Source organism: Mustelus asterias, chromosome 28 (genome assembly GCF_964213995.1).
Source record: "Mustelus asterias chromosome 28, sMusAst1.hap1.1, whole genome shotgun sequence".
NCBI lineage: Eukaryota > Metazoa > Chordata > Chondrichthyes > Carcharhiniformes > Triakidae > Mustelus > Mustelus asterias.
The window spans coordinates 18,499,990-18,520,648 of NC_135828.1; the positions used below are offsets into that span (position 1 = coordinate 18,499,990).

Sequence of the window (20,659 nt, forward strand, 5' to 3'; positions counted from 1 at the left end):
GATTTTTTTTAATTTGCCAACATTGTACATTAACCCAGGATCTATTTTGTTTTACTTTTAATGGTTTAGCAAGCAGTAACATTTTAATTTCACACTGGGTGACCACTAAGACATTGACTCTCAATTCCCCCTCTCCCCTCCCGAGCACTCTCCAGTTAGAAGTGCAATTGTGTTTTTCTGCATTCATCCATGTAGAGAAATATAAAAGTGGAACACAAGCAGAAACATGAATTCAAGTGAAATGAGAAAACACTGGGAATGTTCAGCAGATAATTCTGTTCTGAAAGAGAAGAGCCGATTAATATCTTGGTTGGGATCCCTGCAAACAATCCGAATACATGAGAGACGTTGTAGCCTGAGGGCTGGAACTTTTCACCTTTCAAAAACCCTCTGTTGGGTTCATGGAATCATAATCACTGGGCGGCACAGTGGTCAGCACTGCTGCCTCGCAGCGCCAAGGGCACAGGTTCGATTCCAGCCTTAGGTCGCTGTCTGTGTGGAGTTTGCACGTTCTCCCCGTGTCTGCGTGGGTTTCCTCCTGATGATCCGGTTTCCATCCACCGTCCAAAGATTGGCCATACTAGATTACCCCCTAGTGTCAGGGGGGTTGCAGGGTTACTGGGATAGTGCCTGGGTGGGATTGTTGTCAGCACAGGCTCAATGGGCCGAATGGCCTCCCCTTGCGCTGTAGGGATTCTATGAGTTACGTGAATCCAGCCTCAGAAGAATAGCTCCTGTTATGACGGTCTTAGTTTCTCTTTTCTAATATCAGCCATGCTATTTCTGAGTGACAACAACTAATACTGAATTTGAATCATAGAATCCCGACAGTGCAGGAGGAGGCCATTCGGCCCATCGAGCCTGCACCGACCACAATCCCACCCAGGCCCTATCCCATAACCCCATGCATTTACCCTAGCTGGTTACCCTGACACTAAGGGACAATTTAGCACGGCCAATCCACCTAACCTGCACATCTTTGGACTGTGGGAGGAAACCGGAGCACCTGGAAGAAACCTACACAGACACGGAGAGAACGTGCAGACTCCACACAGACAGTGACCCAAGCTGGGAATCGAACCCGGGCCCCTGACGCTGAGAGGCAGCAGTGTTAACCATTGGAGCGGTTTTAATTGTAGGTCCACGAGCAACTAAATTAAGTTTGGTTTAACACTTTCAATTTATCACCATTAAAAACAACAGGAAGCAAAAATTTTCTTTTTGATTTAAACCCACGTCTGACAGATGAGGGGCCAATGTCTTTGCCCCCCACTGTACCTGCTATTCCCCTTTCACTGAGGTTTTGATTGAGGATCTCATGTGAAACATTAATCCTGTTTTACTCTTTCAGATACCAGCTGTACACGTCCAGTATTTCTGTTTTCCTGCAGCCACCCATCATTGTTTGCACACTGCAGTTTGATTCTCTTCCTGTAATGTAAACCAAAATTAAGTAGAAAAGCTTTGTTTTTGTTTAAATCAATGAGAAATGAACCATGGAGTAACATTGGATCACGTGTACTGATGGTGCTATTGCGGTGACTTGTTTTCACATAGTCCATCCACTATTAACAAGTTTGTCCTATGTACATGACGCTTCTCAATAGCTTTTTTTTAAAAAGCTACTTTACAAAAAAAACTTTTTTTTGTAGTCATTTTGCAGGCGTAAACCTAACTGGCTGGGCCAGCTTTTATTGCCTGTCCCTAACCATCTGAGAGTCAACCACATTGCTGTGGCTCTGGAGTCACATGTAGGCCAGACCAGGTGAGGACGGCAGATTTCCTTCCCTGAAGGACACTAGGTGGGGTGGCACAGTGGTTAGCACTGCTGTCTCACAGCGCCAGGGACCCGGGTTCGATTCCCGGCTTGGGTCACCGTCTGTGCGGAGTCTGCACATTCTCCCCGTGTCTGCGTGGGTTTCCTCCGGGTGCTCCGGTTTCCTCCCACAATCCGAAAGATGTGCTGGTTAGGTGCATTGGCCATGCTAAATTCTCAGTGTACCCGAACAGGCGCTGGAGTGTGGCGACTAGGGGATTTTCACAGTAACGTCATTGCAGTGTTAATGCAAGCCTACTTGTGACACTAATAACTAAACTAAGTAAACCAAACTAGTGAACCAAATGGGTTTTTACGACAGTCGACAATGGGCTTTCAATCCCACATTTTAATTAAATTCAAATTTCACCATCTGCCATGGTGGGATTTGAGCCCTGGTGCCCAGATCTTGCTCTGCATTACTGGTCCAGTGACAATGCCACTGCCTTCTGCTGCCTCTCACCCTACACACTGACAGACATGAACTGGGTGCCACCGTGCCGCCCCACCAAGTGCCCTTTAGGGAAGGAAATCTGCCGTCCTTACCTGTTTTGGCCTACATGTGACTCCAGATCCACAGCAATGTGGTTGACTCTCAAACTGCCGCCCCTATCCTCCCTGCCCCCTCCCCCAAACACACACGACTTAAGGCATCATGTTTGTGGGGGAGACGACATTAAATTGATGGTGGATGACTACTTTTTGTGAGCACCACGGGAAAATTGAGACTTCCTGCACGTAATTGTTTAGTAATACTCTACATGTTTAACCACTTTTGTCAGAGATTAATATATTAGCATTGGGACATGAAACAGTTTTGGAATGTAATAAATTTACAATTGGGTAAGGTTCACGAGTTGTGGAAAGGTTATGTGATTACATTTAAAATGCAGGTTAGTTCTGGAGCTATACGGTTCCGAGGGTAACTCAGGAAGCAAGTGATTTTTTTATTTTTTTTATTGCTAAATTAATTAGAGGAAGTTGTAAATCTTTTCATATGTGGTTTCTTTAAATGAATTATGTAATTCTCACTTCATTATAGGCAAATTTTCAAACAGTTCCTGACTAATCGAATATTGAAAGACCCAAAGCAGAGACGGTTCTTCAAATCTAATGATCTTACTGAGCTTTTCACGTTGAGTAGCCCAGATGGCACTCAGGGAACAGAAACAAGTGCGATCTTTGCAGGTATTATCTTGTTTGAAGTTAACAAAAGAACAAGTCCAGTGCATTATGAAGTAGAATACCAGGGTTGTAATTCACCGCACTTACTGCCCCTTATCTTATTTCTTTTGGCACAGTGATTAGCACTGCTGCCTCACAGCGCCAGGGACCCCGGTTCAATTCTCAGCTTGGGTCACTGTCTGTGTGGAATTTGCACATTCTCCCCACGTCTGCGTGGGTTTCCTCCCGGGTGCTCCGGTTTCCTTCCACAGTCCGAAAGACGTGCCGGTTAGGTGCATTGGCCATGCTGAATTGCCCCTCAATGTACCCGAACAGGCGCTGGAGTATGACAACTAGGGGATTTTCACAGTAACTTTATTGTAGTGCTACTGTAAGCCTACTTGTGATACTAATAAATAAACTTAAAAACAAGAGAAGAATGTGCTTGATGAATCCGCATGGACAGTTAAAGAATGAAAGGCTTTGCATTGAAATAGTGTTCTTCTTAACCTCAGGATGTCCCAAAGCACTTAACCAAAGTAAGTGCTTTTAAAGCACAGTCCCTGTTATTAGGTAGGCACCGTGGCAACCTGTTTGTGAATTGTAAGCTCCTCCAAGCCAAAATGTGATGATGGCCAGATCAACATCTTGTTGAGGGATTAATATTGGCCTGGATGCTAATCCCCTGCTCTTCTTCAGATAGCAGCATGGGATCTTTTATGCCCACTTGGGAGTGCAGATGGAGTGTTATCTGAAAGCCGGTACTCCCTTAAAATAAAGTTTATTTATTAGTGACAAGTAGGCTTATAACAACACTGCGATGAAGTTACTGTGAAAATCCCCTTGTCGCCGCACTCCAGCGCCTATTCGGGTACACTGAGGGGCAATTTAGCATGGCCAACGCATCTAACCAGCACGTCTTTTGGACTGTGGGAGGAAACCGGAGCACCCGGAGGAAACCCACGCAGACACGGGGAGAACGTGCAGACTCCGCACAGACAGCGACCCAAGCTGGGAATCAAAACTGGGTCCCTGGCGCTGTGAGGCAGCAGTGCTAATCACTGTGCCACCATGCCGCCCACGACAGTCAGTGCTGCACTGGAATGTCTTGTCTATATTTTGTGCTCCATATTTTGGAGTGGGACTCTCACCCATAGCCTTCTGATTCAAAAGGCGACAGTGCTAATACCGAGACACTTGTTAATTTTCCCCAAGAGATGCTGGGTGATGGGCGAATTGCGGAGGTGGGTAATTGAAAGGAACTAAACAATCTGATAACTAAGGGAACGGGGTGACCCCAGCAGCCAGTTTTGGACGGCATGAATAGTTGGCTGGATTATCGTAGGTTTGCTCAGTTAAAACAAGCTTGTAATTAAATTGTGCACTTCATGTTCTCCGAATGTCCCAAATCATTTTCCAGCAAATGATTAATTATGAAATATTTCATTTATATTCATTCATGGGGACACGAATCCCCGTGCCTGATGTTTTTCTTTTTGCATTGTGGTGTCATCCACTCCTAAAGGGTTTCTTTTCCCCAAGTCCCCACTTCTGAAAAGCCAACAACTGAAAGTAAAAGAAGCAATCAGTGTACCAGCAATGGTTTCTTTATTTATTTTTCACTCATTTGTGGGACATGGGCATCGCTGGCTGGCCAGCATTTATTGCCCATCCCTAGTTGCCCTTGGAGAGCAGTTGAGAGTCAACCACATTGCTGTGGCTCTGGAGTCAAGTGTAGGCCAGACCAGGTAAGGACGGCAGATTTCCTTCCCTAAAGGACACTAGTGAACCAGATGGGTTTTTCCGACAATGGTTTCATGGTCATCAGTAAATTCTTAATTCCAGATATTTTTTCTTAAATTCAAATTCCACCATCTGCCGTGGCGGGATTCGAACCCGGGTCCCCAGAACATTAGCTGAGATTCTGGATTAATAACCTAGTGATAATACCACTAGACCATCACCTCCCTCCCATGTAGTCACATAGGCCTGTACTAGTGTAAATCTCATATTGTAATATTTTGTTTAATAGGCTCTTGATTAATTGCAGTGAATATGTTTGTCCTCGGTTAGGCACAGGTTCAGATGTTCAGGTGCCTGCCATTCACCGAAAGAAAACGGGGAAAATCTCTGGTTCACGGCAGAGGAATGTCTCGCCATCAGATCAGGATGCCAGCAAGCCTGTCAAATTACCACCCAATTTCTCTTTCCAGTGCTACTCAGCGAAAAAGCAGTCGGGAAGACTCTCTATTAATCCACAGAATGAAGTGAAAGAGAGCAGTGATTTTGGCAGTGGTGAAACGCGGGTAAAACGAGAAGTGAAAGACGCTGAATTTGCAGCGAGTTCAGGCACAGAATATCACGGCTTGAATGTTACCTCTGGCAATGATCAGCCTGCCAACCCTGTGCACAAAGAAGCTGACAGTTATTCCAATAATGCAGAACTTAAAACCTCAGTGGACTCCATCAGTAAAGCTGGACTCTCTGATCGTGACCACAGACTAGGACAAACTGTCTTGGATGAGGAGAGCAAACGCTCTACCCTGAACTCAGAAACGTCGCAGAGCGCAGCCCTGGTTGAAACTGGCGAGGGTCATAAACCTCATCATAAACACCGGTCTAAAACGAAACATCAAACGACTGGGGGTGAGCAGAGCGAAGCCCCTTCAGCCCACAGACACAACGAGAAGCACAAACGCAGAAAGCACAAGCGCAACAAGGATGCGTATTTTGAAGGCGAGCGAATTCCTCACTTGGTAAAGAGGCAGAAAATTAAAAAGGGGGATCGTGAGGAAGAACAAAAGGAGAAGGAGGTCTGCAGGCAGAGCGACGATTATGTGCTGGAAAAGCTCTTCAGAAAATCCGGTAACTCTGATCATATATTTCTGTGCGTGTATTTATGTGTAAGATGATTTTTGGTATTATTTTTTAAAATTACAGTCTGGTGGTAAGATTTCCATTACATGATAGCGTTGTGTGGCGGCACAGTGGTTAGCACTGCTGCCTCACAGCGCCAGGGACCCGGGTTCAATTCCAGGCTTGGGTCACTGTCTGTGTGGAGTCTGCACCTTCTCCCCATGTCTGCGTGGGTTTCCTCCGGGTGCTCCGGTTTCCTCCCACAGTCAGAAAGACGTGCTGGTTAGGTGAATTGGCCGTGCTAAATTCTCCCTCAGTGTACCCGAACAGGCGCCGGAGTGTGGCGACTGGAGGATTTTCACAGTAATTTCATTGCAGTGTTAATGTAAGCCAACTTGTGACTAATAAATAAACTTTTAGTTTAAAAAAAGTACTTTGGATCAAATGTTCCAAATAGCTTAGGTGTGTTGACTGTTAGATAAATAGGTAGGCTCCTTCGCATTCTGGTTAACTTTTACCAATATGGGAGAGCAAATTATAGTGCATTATTGTGAATCTTTATTCATTCTGGGACATGGGCGTCGCTGGCTGGCCAGCATTTATTGCCCATCCCTAGTTGTCCTTGAACTGAGTGCTTGCTAAGCCATTTCAGAGCTGATGTTGGATGATTTATATTACATAGCACCTTCACTCCATCATTATTTTTATCATTATAACATTTAACTTCATGTATTAGAAGTTGATATCATGGAAATCATAGAATCCCTACATTGCAGGAGGAGACCATTCGGCCCATTGAGTCTGCACCGACAATAATCCTACCCAGGCCCTATCCCCATAACCCTATGCATTTACACTGCTAATCGCCCTGACTTTTAGCATGGCCAATCAACCTGTAATGTTTTATTAAAAGGCTAAAAAAGTCATAATTAACAGGAGACAGTCTAGTTTAATTCACAACATAAAGTTCAGTTGGCAGTTAGGAAGGCAAATGCAATGTTAGCATTCATTTCTAGAGGGCGAGAATACAAGAGCTGGGATGTACTGCTGAGGCTGTATAAGGCTCTGGTCAGACCCCATTTGGAATATTGTAAGCAGTTTTGGGCCCCATACCTAAGGAAGGATGTACTGGCCTTGGAGGGGGGTCCAGAGGAGGTTCACAAGAATGAACCCAGAAATGAAGGATTTGTCATATGAGAAGTGGTTGAGGAGTCTGGGTCTATATTTGATGGAGTTTAGAAGGATGAGGGGGGGGATCTAATTGAAACTTGCAGAATATTGAGAGTGGATGTGGAGAGGATGTTTCCACTAGTGAGAGAGACTAGAACTCGAGGGCACAACCTCAGAGTGAAGGAACGCTCCTTTAAAACAGAGATGAGGAGAAATTTCTTCAGCCAGAGGGTGGTGAATCTGTGGAATTCATTGCCACAGAAGGCTGTGGAGGCCGGGTCATTGAGTGTCTTTAAGACAGAGATAGATAGGTTCTTGATCAATAAGGGGATCAGGGGTTAGAATAGAAATCATAGAAACTCTACAGTACAGAAAGAGCTGGTTACGGGGAGAAGGCAGGAGAATGGGGATAAGAATCATATCAGCCATGATTGAATGGCGGAGCAGACCTGATGGGCCGAATGGCCTAATTCTGCTCCTATATCTTATGGTCTAAATGTTGATAGCCACGATGGAAATGACACTGTTGATTTGGTTCTATTTTCTGATTCATGAAGGAATCCACAGCGTGATGAAGCACGATGTTATTATGGAGTCATCCAACCCCGATTATGTATTAGTCGAAGCAGAGGCTAATCGAGTTGCTCAGGACGCTCTGAAAGCACTGAAGGCCTCGAGGCAGCGTTGCCTGGGCGTATCTGGTGCACCATCCAGAATCGGCGGCAGTCAGCTGTCAGGAACGTCACCCGGTGTAAAGTACGATATTAGCCGGAGCATTGTTTTTTGCAATGGAAGTTTATTTAACTATTGCTTTCGTTGAACTTGTTTTTGTGATTTAAAAGGAATTGTTCGTGGAAGATTGCATCGCTGGCAATGTCCAACATTTATTTATTGTCTACCCGGGGAACGTGATGGTCGGTCTTCCCGAAAGTAGTTCAGTACAACTCAGTGACTGCTTAGAGCAGTTAAAGAGTCAGCCACACTTGTGGAAGCCAGATGGGAAAAGGACAGCAGATTTCCTTAATTGAAAGGCAAAAATGAACCTATTGGCGGGTTTTTCTAGCAATTCAAAATCATGATGGCCACTTGCTGATCCCCTGTTTAACTTATGAACTACATTTTCTTTACTTGTGTTCGCCCAGTAAAATCGCAGAAACGATATGTTAAACCTGTAATTAATGAAGATGAACAGCACTTTGAAGGTTTCAAATGCTGAAACATTGCTTATCCATCAACTCTTCTAGCTTTGTTGCAGAGTGGCACAGTGGTTAGCACTATCTGCCTCACAGTGCCAGGGACCCAGGTTCGATTCCCAGCTTGGGTCACTGTCTGTGCGAAGTCTGCACGTTGTCCCCATGTCTGCGTGGATTTTCTGCGGGTGCTCCAGTTTCCTCCCACAGTCTGAAAGACGTGCTGGTTAGGTGCTAAATTCTCCCTCACCCCGAACAGGTGCCGCAGTGTGGCGACTAAGGGATTTTCACAGTAACTTCATTGCAGTGTTAATGTAAACCTACTTATGACACTAATAAATAAACTTTTAAATAAACTTTAAAGGACATTAGTGAACCAGTTGGCTTTTTTTGACAATGGTTTCATGGTCACCATTCATTCCAGATATTTTTTATTGAATTTAAATTCCACCGTAGAAATTTAAATTCCACCGTAGAGTAACACTGGATCATATATTAGATGGTACTATTGCGGAGATTTGTTTTCACATAGTCCACTATTAACAAGTTTGCCCTATTTACATGATGCTTCTCAGTAGAACATTTTTTTGTATTCATTTTTTGGATGTAAGCCTAACTGGCTGGGCCAGGTTTTACTGCTCGTCCCTAACCATTTGAGAGTCAACACATTGCCGCCGCTGCCTTGGCGGGATTCGAACCCAGGTCCCCAGAACATTAACTGAGTTTCTGGATTAATCATTTAGCGATAAAACCACTAGGCCATCACCTCCCCTCTGCTATGAAACTTTTCACAAGGGTCTCTATAGTTGAAAGTTACTGAATAGAACTGTTTAGACATTGAAAATTAAAATTTTGAAACATAGGACAAAGTGAAATATTGTATCTAACCAACTTTTCCGCCTTCTGTATAAGTACCCTGATTGCCTGAGCCACATAGACTGATAATGTGGGTTTTCTTTGCTAATTCAGATGGATCACAAAAAGCTCGCGTGCAGCCCACATCATTCCTGTGCACATCCCAAAGGAAAAAGGGGTTCATTGTTCAATCTCAAAATAACTCTGACAGTTAACCATGTTCTTGCGGCCCAGTTTTGGCTTGTGGGAAGTGCCAATACATGCCGACTTTTGTGTTAAGCAAGATTAAATGACTAACCAAAATTGTAACAGGCTTCATGGAGAAAATGAGATTTACCGATAAGTCAATTCTTTCATGGAGAGAACCTATTGAGTCAGGTCCCTTGTTCTACGAACCCACTTTGGGAAGTATCCTTCCATATCTTGAAGCAACTCCATGACAAACAGTGAGGTCCTTGACTCCAGTCCCACCTTCCAGGTACTATGAGGCCATCTGACCAAAAAAAACTTGCATTTGTTAAGTTGATATTCTTGGGAAAACAAAGCAAAGTTTTCTGAGGTCAGACTATCTCAGAGCAGCAGGGTTTGTTTGATATCGCCCTGATGAATTAGATACACATTAAACCCATCCTATGAATTAACAAAAATGTATTTTCGTAACAAGAGTGAGTGACGGGGGTTGGATTGAGTTTTGTGTGTCATCTGATCCCCCTCGGTTACCTATTTCCTCCTTTATTTCAGTCCCTGTTTGATTAAGTTGAGTGGCCTTACGGCATTTAAAGCACAGCGTAATGTCTCTGTGTAAACAGTATCTACGTGAATTGAAAAAGTAATGTGATGGATTCAAGGGACAACAAGCAATGTGCTGTGAGAGCATTACGATTTTGAAAAATGTTATAGCATTGGTTCAAAATCTTAACACCGTTTTCTCACGCGGACTTTATCTCTTGTCCTAGGCCAAGATTCGGCCAGAAGAAAAACCCACTGCTTCCAGCAAGCCACCCTTCCTCCAAATCCACTCCCGAAAAATGCAAGGTAGAGTTGACATGATTTTGACTAATTGCCTAACTAATATGGAATAATAGAATGCTTGCAGGTTATTACCGGGCTGTTAATTAATTGCGGATTGAGGTAACGTGAAACTCCAATAATTTGTAACAATCACTTTAACCATTGTTCATTGTCCTACTGTGCAATTGATGGTTATTGATAGGACTTGAGTAGTCACCATAGTCCCAGATGACCATAGGCTGGTGGTGATTTAACCTGAGGATCACCACACCTCAGGCGAGGGGCAAGGTTGAGAAGACGGTCCTTCATGAATAACCTCAGTCGGTAAGGAATTGAACCCACCTATTGATGGCTGTTGCGGAGTATTCAGGGATTTTATTGACATTGGGTTCCAAGTAACACATGAAATTAAGTTTGTAAAATTAACGTAGAAAGAAGTCATCGCCCAGATTAAAAGATCACAAATGAAACACTGTTAAGGTAGCATAATAAAAAGCAAAAGAAACACTTCCATTATCTTCCCTTACTTTTTCCTAAAGGTTCTGTTGACAGCCGCAGGAAAATTTACAAGATTAGAAGCTTTTCCTTTCTGGGCTAACAATATTGGTCAGACTTTGGTTGTCAGCTACGTGACAAACGATAGAGAAAGGTTGTTTGTTGCAAAGGGAATGGAATATTATAGTAGGGTTGTTTCACTACAGTTGTAAATGTAAAGTCACCATAGTCCCAGATGACCATAGGCTGGTGGTGATTTAACCTGAGGATCACCACACCTCAGGCGAGGGGCAAGGTTGAGAAGACGGTCCTTCATGAATAACCTCAGTCGGTAAGGAATTGAACCCACGCTGTTGACGCCACTTGCATCAGGAACCAGCCGTCTGAGCTAACTGACCTCCATTGTACAGGGCAGTCTACGGTTGTACAGCGTGTTGGTGAAACCATCTCTAGAGGACTGTGAACAGTTTTGGTCTCCTTACTTAAGAAAGGATATAAATGCAGTAGGAGCAGGTCAGAGAAGGTTCACTAGACTGATACCTGGAATGAGGGGGTTAGCCCGTGAGGAGACATTGGACAGGCTGAGCCTGTATCATAGAATCCCTCCAGTACAGGAGGCCATTCAGCCCATCGAGTCTGCACCGACTCTCTGACAGAGTATCCGACACAGGCCCTCCCCACCTCACCCTATCCCCGTAACCTTACACATTTATCCCGCTAATCCCCCTAAACTACACATCTTGGGACTGTGGGAGGAAACCGGAGCACCCGGAGGAAACCCACACAGACATGGGGAGAACGTGCAAACTTCACACAGACTTTGACCCGAGGCCGGAATTGAACCCAAGTCCCTGGCGCTGTGAGGCAGCTGTGCTAACCACTGCGCCACTCCTTTGGGAGTTTAGAAGATTGAACTGATCTTACTGAAACATGCAAGATCCTGAGGGTGGAAAGGATTTGGTAGAGACCAGACTAATGGGTGCAGTTTAAAAATAAGACAGAGACAAGAAATGTTTTTTTCAGAGGGCTGTTAATCCTCAGAACTTTCTTCCCCAGAGAGTGGTGGAGCTAGTGTCGACGGATATCTTTACGGCAGAGGTAGATAGTTTCTCGACTAACAAGGGAGTCAAAGGTTCTCGGAGGTGGGTGGAATGCTGTGTTGAGATCACAGTCAGATCAGCCTATTGAATAGTGGGGCAGTCTGCAAGAGCCCAGTGGCCTACTCCCATTCTAATTTGTATGTTCATATGAAAGCAAATTAACCCCCAAGGCACTGACAACTGAGGCTATTTGTCCTGTTTGGAGTTGTGTTTGAAACCTCACATTTTATCCATCATCAGAATCACCTGCACCTCAAAAAAAAACAGAATCCTGACCCTCCTTCCTCAGCTTTCACTTCTTGTCTTGGCCTCTATTCCTTCATTCTTTTTTAGTGGCATGCCTTGGTAGTTATCAAAGGTGGTTGTATAAATGTATAATGTTACTAGTGTTGGACCCGACAAACTTGACATTCGTGTTTGGAAAGCATTGGTGATTTAACCGTGGGCTAAACTTGAATGATTGGTACACTGAGAGGAACAGAAGCACCTCAGTTCAGATCAATCGAAGATGTAGGCATTCTATGTACGTGCTGAGCCTGTATTGAAGTGTTCAGTCAGAATGTTGCCTCCATCAAATGGGTGTTAAAATGGGTGGATAGTTAGTTACTTGTACCACATTTCATAGATGTAGAATCCCCACAGTGCAGAAGGAGGTCATTCGGCCCATCGAGTCAGCACCGGCAACAATCCCACCCAGGCCCTATCCCCGTCACCCCACATATTTATCCCGCTAACCTGTGCATCCCGGGACACTAAGGGGCAATTTAGCACGGCCAATGCACCTAACCTGCACATCTTTGGACTGTGGGAGGAAACCGGAGGAAACCCACGCAGACATGGGGAGAACGTGCAGACTCCACACACACAGTGACCCAAGCCGGGAATCGAACTCGGGTATCTGGAGCTGTGAAGCAGCAGTGCGAACCACTGCTGCCCAATGCTGCAACCTTTTGTGTCTTTTGACCCTTAACTTTCGTGCTCTAGTTGGGCAGCTAGTGACCAGTGTATTAAATGTTCAGTTGTATTCAGCAATGCTGCTAAGTGGTATGTGAGTATTGAGTAAACATACCTGAGCTCGTAATCCAAGCTAGACAGTTTGTATAGTAAGAAATACCTGAACTAACCTTGGTTCAGACAAGTAGTGCGCTGACCTATCTGCACATTCGTAGCCTTCCCCAAGCAGTGTTGGTCCACTTTAAATTCTGATTTAGTTATTAGAAACAGGATATTTATGTAAAGTGACCACATTATGTTTTCCAGTGTTATACTGCAAAGTGTAATATTACTACAGCACTGAATGGTTGGGCAGCTGGATGTTGCGCCTACATTTTACCATGCTTGTAATCCAAGTTATGTGCGCTGTAACTGTTGTACCTTTGCCACCGTGCCGCCATAGTAGTAGTATAGTGATTAGCACAGCGCCAGGGACCAGGGTTCAATTCCAGCCTTGGGCGACTCTGTGGAGTTTGCACATTCTCCCCATGTCTGCGTGGGTTTCCTCCGGGTTCTCCGGTTTCCTCCCACAGTCCAAAGATGTGTAGGTTAGGTGGATTGGCCATGGTAAATATGCGGAGTTACGGGGATAGGGCCGGGGTTGGGCCCGAGTGAGATGCTCTTTCAGTGCAGACTGGATGGACCGAATGACCTTTCTGCACTGTAGAGATCCCATGGTACTACAGATCGAATATTTTTTGGATAACTTGTGAGTAAAGTCTTGCAGTGAGTCACGAGCATCAGCTTAATGTTTTATATCAGAAATTTGACTCAAAGAATCATAGAATCTATGGTGCAGAACACATTTGGCAGATCGAGCTTGCACCGACAACAATCCCAGCGAGGTCCCATCCTTATAGCCCCAAGTATTTACCCTCCTAATCCCCCTGATACTTAAGGGGCAATTTAACACGGCCAATCAACCTAACCCGCATATCTTTGGACTGTGGGAGGAAACCGGAGCACCCGGAGGAAACCCACACAGACACGAGGAGAATGTGCAAACTCCACACAGACAGTGACCCAAGCCGGGAATTGAACCCAGGTCCCTGGTGCTGTGAGGCAGCAGTGCTAACCAGTGTGCCACTCATCCCCTTAACGTTTATGATAGTTGCTGCAAGGATTGAGGAAGATTTAACTGATGCTATCTTAACTTGCATGACATGATATCTTTACTGATAATAGGGCTGTGAATTATTTGAACAAAATCCACTGTTTTATTTTTTTCCACATAGGATGCCGCCGTCACAGAAAAGGACAAAGTTGCCAGATCTCACTTCAGTGGCGTTGCGACGGAAGAGGAGGCGAGTCGCACGCTTCCATCCTCTTGCTCGCTGCTGGCTAAAATGCGGGCGAGGAATCACCTGACTTTGTTCCAAAGGCTCGAAGACGATGAGAGCGCCGAACCCGCCGCCGCCGCGGCGCCCCCTCCTGTCCCGACCGAGCACGACGACCTGCTGGTGGAAATGCGGAACTTCATCGCGTTCCAGGCTAGCAGCGACGGGCAAGCCACGACCACCGAGATACTGCAAGAGTTTCAGTCCAAGATGTCGACTGCGCAGACGGTCATTTTCCGGGAACTCCTCCGGAACTTGTGCACGTTCCACAGAAACGCATCTGGGGACGGAATCTGGACACTGAAACCAGAATTTCGGTGAATGTTCCGGGTGCTTCTGCCGAATCGTGTCAGCAGTGTGACTGAGCGCTGCATTTAATTGCTGCCGCTTAGTGCAATAATTTAAATAGGAAATGTTGAGTTATCCATGACTACACAGAAATGAAACTTGAAAAGACAAAACTGATTTCAATTTGCTCCCGCGCTAGTCTTGGGAATCTTTAATTAGCATAAGCCAATTAACTAATAATTAGTATATAATTCAACTGTAAATAATAAGAACTAGATTCATTCATACAGACAGACATCCTAAATAAATCTTTTTTTTATTTTGTTAAAAATGTCTTCCTTGCGTTGAACTGATTTCCAGGGAGTGGGTGAACGTCATCACGGGCTGGCACGGTGGCACAGTCTTTAGCGCTGCTGCCTCACAGTGACAAGGACCCAGGTTCAAATCCGGCCTCGGGTGGCTGTCTGTGTGGAGTTTGCACGTTTTCCCCGTAGCTGACTGGGTTTCCTCCGGGTGCTCCAGTTTCCTCCCACACTCCAAAGATGTGCGGATTAGGTTGATTGGCCATGATAAATTGCCCCTTAGCGTCAGGGGGATTAGGAGGGTAAATATGTGGGGTTACGGGGTGGGGCCTGGGTGGGATTGTGGTCAGTGCAGACTCGATGGGCCAAATGGTCTCATTCTGCATTGTAGATTCTATGAGAACATCTATTCAAATTACAGACTTTAACATGGGCATTGGACCTTCCAGTAAAAATAACACTTCTAGAATTTCTACAGTACAGGAGGAGGCCATTCAGCCCATCGAGTCTGCACTGACCACAATCCCACACAGGCCCTATTCCTGCAACCCCACAGATTTGCCCCGTTAATCCCCCTGACACTAAGGTCAATTTAGCATAGCCAGTCAACTTAACCTGGACTGTGGGAAGAAACTGGAGCGCCCGGAGGAAACCCACGCAGACACGGGGAGAACGTGTAAACTCTACACAGACAGTGACCCGAAGCCGGAATTGAACTTGGGACCCTGGCGCTGTGGGACAGCAGTGCTAAACTCTGTGCCATCCTGCACTTGTTTGTATGCTATAGATAAATCTAACTTAAGGCAGTAAGATTTAATGTGATGTCAGTCAGCACCTACCTCTACTTCACGGAGGTCTTGTGTTGCTAAATATGCTTTCAACTGCTTGATACTTTTTTTTCCACAGTCCAAGCAGGCATTGTATGAAAATTCCAAGCCTCCAATATTATGCTAATCTGAAACCAAAAGAAAAAAATGTTGGATAATCTCAGCGGGTTTGTACGGAGAGAAAAGAGCTGGCGTTTCAAGTCCAGATGACCCTCTGTCAAAGCTAAAAGGCATAGAACATTACAGCGCAGTACAGGCCCTTCGGCCCTCAATGTTGCGCCGACCTGTGAAACCAATCTAAAGTCCCTCTAATCTACACTATTCCAATATCATCCATATGTTTATCCAATAACCACTTGAATGCTCTTAATGTTGACGAGTCCATGACTGCTGCAGGCAGGGCATTCCACGCCCTTACTACTCTCTGAGTAAAGAACCTGCCTCTAACATCTGTCCTACATCTCTCACCCCTCAATTTAAAGCTATGTCCCCTCATGTTAGCCATCACCATCCGAGGAAAAAGGCTCTCACTATCCACCCTATCTAATCCTCTGATCATCTTGTAAGAAAGATCGTCTTGCATAGAAAGTGGGAGCTATTTATACTCCAGAATGAGGGGATAAAAGATGAGTCATAGCTACAAAAACCAAGGGGAAAGGCTGCTAATGGCAGCCCACAGAGAGAATAGAAGGTGTGAATGGCCAAACGGCAGAGATGCTGAAATCAGAGGGTAAGCTTTGAGTGATGAAGATATGGGGGGAGGGGGGAGAAGGGTAAAATTAAGCAAAGGGGGGATAAAATAGGGGAAAGAGTGGGGGGGGGAAAGAAAAATAAAAGACAATAAATAAAAGGTAGAGAACAGTTAAAAATTAAATAAAATGGAAACAAAGGGGTCGAGGTGGGATAGAGCTAATCATCTGAAGTTGTTGAATTCGATGTTGTGACCGGAAAGTCTATAACGTGTTGTCCTGCTGAGATTTTCCAGCATTTTCTCTTTTGATTCCAGCATCCGCAGTAATTTGCTTTTATGCTATTCTGAGGTCCCAGGGAGGAGGCAGGAAGAATTTGAATTTATGTAGCACTCCATCACATCCTCAGGACATTTGACAGTGCTCCTGAGCCAAGTGGATTACTTTTTGAAGTGCACTCAACTCTCAAGTAAAGAAATGCAAAGCCATGAATAAAAAAATAAAATAAAATAATAAATAAAATAAAAAGCCAAGCTATGCATAAAGAAGATCCCACCAACATCACATGAATCAATGACCAGATAATTTGTTTGTGATGGTGTTGGGCAAACACTGGGGGAAGTTCCTACGCTTCTCTGAATGGTATTTTGGGATCTTTTGCACCCAGTTGACTGGCGCATGGGTGTAATGTCTCAATGCCTTTGATAATACAGCAATTCCTCAGTACTGCAGTGCAGTACCCTGAACCAAAAGCTCCTAGGGAGGTTTGAACCACAACCTGCTGATTCAAGCAACAGTGTGAGTAACTGAGCCAGCTAGTTCAGAATATTCTATACTTATGGTGTCAGAAGACATTTAGTTAAAATGCAAAATACATTCAGAATAAAAGCTGATATTAAATGTCCACTGTATTCAGTTCCTTCAGACAGTTAGAAGTCTCCCAACACCAGGTTAAGGTCCAACAGGTTTATTTGGAATCATGAGCTTTCGGAGCGCTGCTCCTTCATCAGGTGAATGGAGAGGTAGATTTCACAAAAATAGCATATATGGACAAAGACTAAATTGCAAGATAATACCTCCACCATTTGGCCTGGGTTTGCAAAATCCTATGAACTGTCGATTATCTTGCAATTGAGTCTTTGTCTACATATGGGCGGCACGGTGACACCTGGACGGCACAGTGGTTAGCGCTGCTGCCTCACAGCACCAGGGACCTGGGTTCGATTCCCAGCTTGGGTCACTGTCTGTGCAGAGTCTGCACGTTCCCCTCGTGTCTGCGTGAGTTTCCTCCGGATGCTCCGGTTTCCTCCCATCGTCCGAAAGACGTGCTGGTTAGGTGGATTGGCCATGCTAAAGTCCCCCTCAGTGTACCCGAACAGACGCCGGAGTGTGGCGACTAGGCGATTTTCATAGTAACTTCATTGCAGTGTTAATGTAAGCCGACTTGTGACACTTATTTTAAAATAAACTTTTTTTAAAATGCCGTGTTTGTGAAACCTACCTCTCCACTCATCAGGTGGAGGAGCTGTGCTCCGAAAGCTCATGATTCCAAATAAACCTGTTGGACTTCAACCTGGTGTTGGGAGACTTCTTACTGTGCCCACCCCAGTCTAACGCCGGCATCCCCACCTCATTGCTACCTTCAGGCAGTGTCATCAAAGATGATCTCTTAAGCTTTTTTTTTCACTTTTTGAATGGGTCGAATATATCTTTATAACTTGCTGTTCCAATGTTGAACAGGAGTTTTTAACACTTCACCTATTGAATGAGGATTTGAATAAGTGTTTGACTTATATTGATGACAACAATGAAACCTCATGCTATATTTGTACTCCAGTCTCAGTTGCTTTATGAGTTTAGTTCTCCCTCCCTATGGTTATTTTAATGAAGTGTAGAAACAATTAAGAGGCAGCTCGTACAGCTTATTGAGCATTAAACACCTTGCGTTCATCAAAATTTCCATTGTAGATTTAACTTCTTTCAAACTTGTTTATCTCTTGCATTGTGAGCTGTTATACGGTTAACTTAATCCTCCCTTCCATACCGAGAACCCATGACTTGTTTTCTCCCTTGACCTTAAAATGATAACACAAATCGCAGTCTGCTCCAGTGACATAAATAATGTCTGTGGACACTATCTTGGAGAGAGGGAAGAAGGCAAAATCTCTCATCCATGATTTTGGTGAAAGAGTAGAATGCAATATAAATTAAAGTTAAAGTTTGTTTATTAGTCACAAGTAGGCTTACATTCACACTGCAATGAAGTTACTGTGAAAATCCCCTAGTCGCCCACACTCCGACGCCTATTCGGGTACACTGAGGGAGAATTTAGCATGGACGATGCACCTAACCTGCACGTCTTTCGGACTGTGGGAGGAAACCCACGCAGACACGGGGAGAACTTGCAGACTCCACACAGACAGTGACCCGAGCCGGGAATCGAACCCGGGTCCCTGGCGCTGTGAGGCAGCAATGCTAACCATTGTGCCACCTGGAATATGGAATCTCTCGTTTTGTAATTACAAAACTTTTTCATAAAAAATTTTCAACTGGTGTTTTTCCCCAGGTTGCCTCCAACCTCGCGCAATCGCATTCAGTGAATGTTGACTGTAGCTCCTAATGTTATTTATTACTGTATAAAAGTGCGAGTATCACTGTGCAGTTTCCACAAGAGTTCCTGAAATTGCAGAGAAGTCTCCACAAAAGCCTTTGATTTGTGGTGCGTTTTTGACAGGTCAATACAATGGTGGCACAGTGGGTTACCACTGCTGTCTCACAGCGCCAGGGACCCGGGTTCGATTCCTGGCTTGAGTCACTGTGTGTGTGGAGCTTGCACATTCTCCCCATGTCTGCGTGGGTTTCCTCCGGGTGCTCTGGTTTCCTCCCACAGTCCGAAAGACGTGCTGGTTAAGGTGTATTGGCCGTGCTAAATTCTCCCTCGGTGTACCCAAACAGGCGTCGGAGTGTGGTGACTGAGTGATTTCCGCAGTAACGTCATTGCAGTGTTAATGTAAGCCCTACTTGTGACACTGATAAACTTTAAACAACTTGGTGCCCAATTACAGAATGTACCAGAATCAAAGGAGAGGTTGTAATTTGACCACTGTTCATAATAAGTCTGTCGGCTGCTTATTTATAATGCCTTTTAAGATTCAGGGTCTTTTCTAACGATGCTGTTCATCACAGTCCCGACTACATTCCTTTACTTTGTCATTCCAAAGCCTTCATGACCTCGCTGTCTCACTACTTTCTGTTTTGATTCCAGTCATCTGTAACGTCCAACTCGTAGGTCGTTATTAAACTGGGAAGGGTGCAAAAAAGATTTACAAGGATGTTACCGGGACTGGAATGTTTGAATTATAAGGAGAGGCTGGATAGACTGGGACTTTTTTCCCCTGGAGCATATGAGGATGAGGGGGTGACCTTATAGCAATTTATAAAAGGGCGTAGATAAGGTGAATAGCCCAAGGTCTTTTCCCCAGGGTAGGGGAGTCCAAAACTGGAGGACATAAGTTTAAGGTGCGAGGGGAAAGATTTAAAAGGGGCAACTTCTTCACACAGAGGGTGGTGCGTGTATGGAATGAGCTGCCAGAGGAGGCGGTAGAGAGGGGTACAATTACAACATATGAAAGACATTTGGACAGGTGCATGGATGGGAAAGGTTTAGAGGGATATGGGCCAGACGCAGGCAGGTGGGACTAGTTCAGTTTAGGAAATCTAGTTGGCATAGGTGGGTTGGGCCGAAGGGCCTATTTCCATGCTGTATCTATAACTCTATGGCCTGAATTTGCCTATTCTCAACCGAAACCTTGTAACACAAGTAAGTGAGACAATGATTATTTTTGTGAAAGATGTGGCAGTGCCCTCCAAATGAAAATAATTTCCCTGATCTAATTGGTAATCTACCCTGGCAGCAGATCACAAGTAAATCAGAAAGCTGATATCTCAAATTTGCCACAGGTGCTAATGTGGTAAGATGTCATTGAAAAAAGATTGTTTTTTCACGCAGTTTAATTGTATTTTTTCAAACAAAATACAGGAACTAAAAGTTGTTTTACTATCATTTTTTGGCGAAGGGAGTTTCATGTAACACCAACCTTCTATGGTTTGTGGGAAAATTTCAATAGCTGAAATTGATAATAAATGTCTTTATGAAGTTAATTTGTCAGATGGTGTGTTTATATTTAACCTGAAAGTGGAAAATACCTGACGGTGCTTTATGGGAGTGGGGGCATGAATGATGAGGGAAGAAATAGATAAGGAAACTAGCACCGGTTGGCATTGCTGCCTCTCAGTGCCCGGGACTCGGTTTCGATTCTGGCCTCAGGTCACTGTGTGGAGTTTGCATATTCTCCCCCGTGTCTGCGTGGGTTTCCTCCAGATACTCCAGTTTCCTCCCACACTCCAAAGATGTGCAGGTTAGGTGGATTGGCCATGGTAAATTGCCCCTTAGTGTCCAAAGATGGGTTGGTCATGGGGATTAGCCATGATAAGTGTGTGTGCGCGCGCGTGGTAAGATGCTCCTTTGGAGAATCAGTGCAGACCTGATGGGTCAAATGGCCTCCT

The 20,659-nt window shown here is 44.7% G+C and overlaps 1 protein-coding gene across 1 annotated transcript in view; it reads left to right on the plus strand.

The window, feature by feature from the left end:
• ercc6 (excision repair cross-complementation group 6) overlaps positions 1–20,246 on the plus strand; it is a 71,079-nt gene extending 50,833 nt beyond the window's left edge. Inside the window, exons 17-21 of the mRNA XM_078199639.1 lie at positions 2,859–3,004; positions 5,054–5,845; positions 7,564–7,762; positions 10,008–10,086; positions 13,886–20,246. Of these exons, the coding sequence (XP_078055765.1) occupies positions 2,859–3,004; positions 5,054–5,845; positions 7,564–7,762; positions 10,008–10,086; positions 13,886–14,308 (1,639 nt within the window). The 3' untranslated portion in view covers positions 14,309–20,246. The remainder of the gene's footprint in view (positions 1–2,858; positions 3,005–5,053; positions 5,846–7,563; positions 7,763–10,007; positions 10,087–13,885) is intronic.
• The last annotated feature ends 413 nt before the right edge of the window (positions 20,247–20,659 follow it).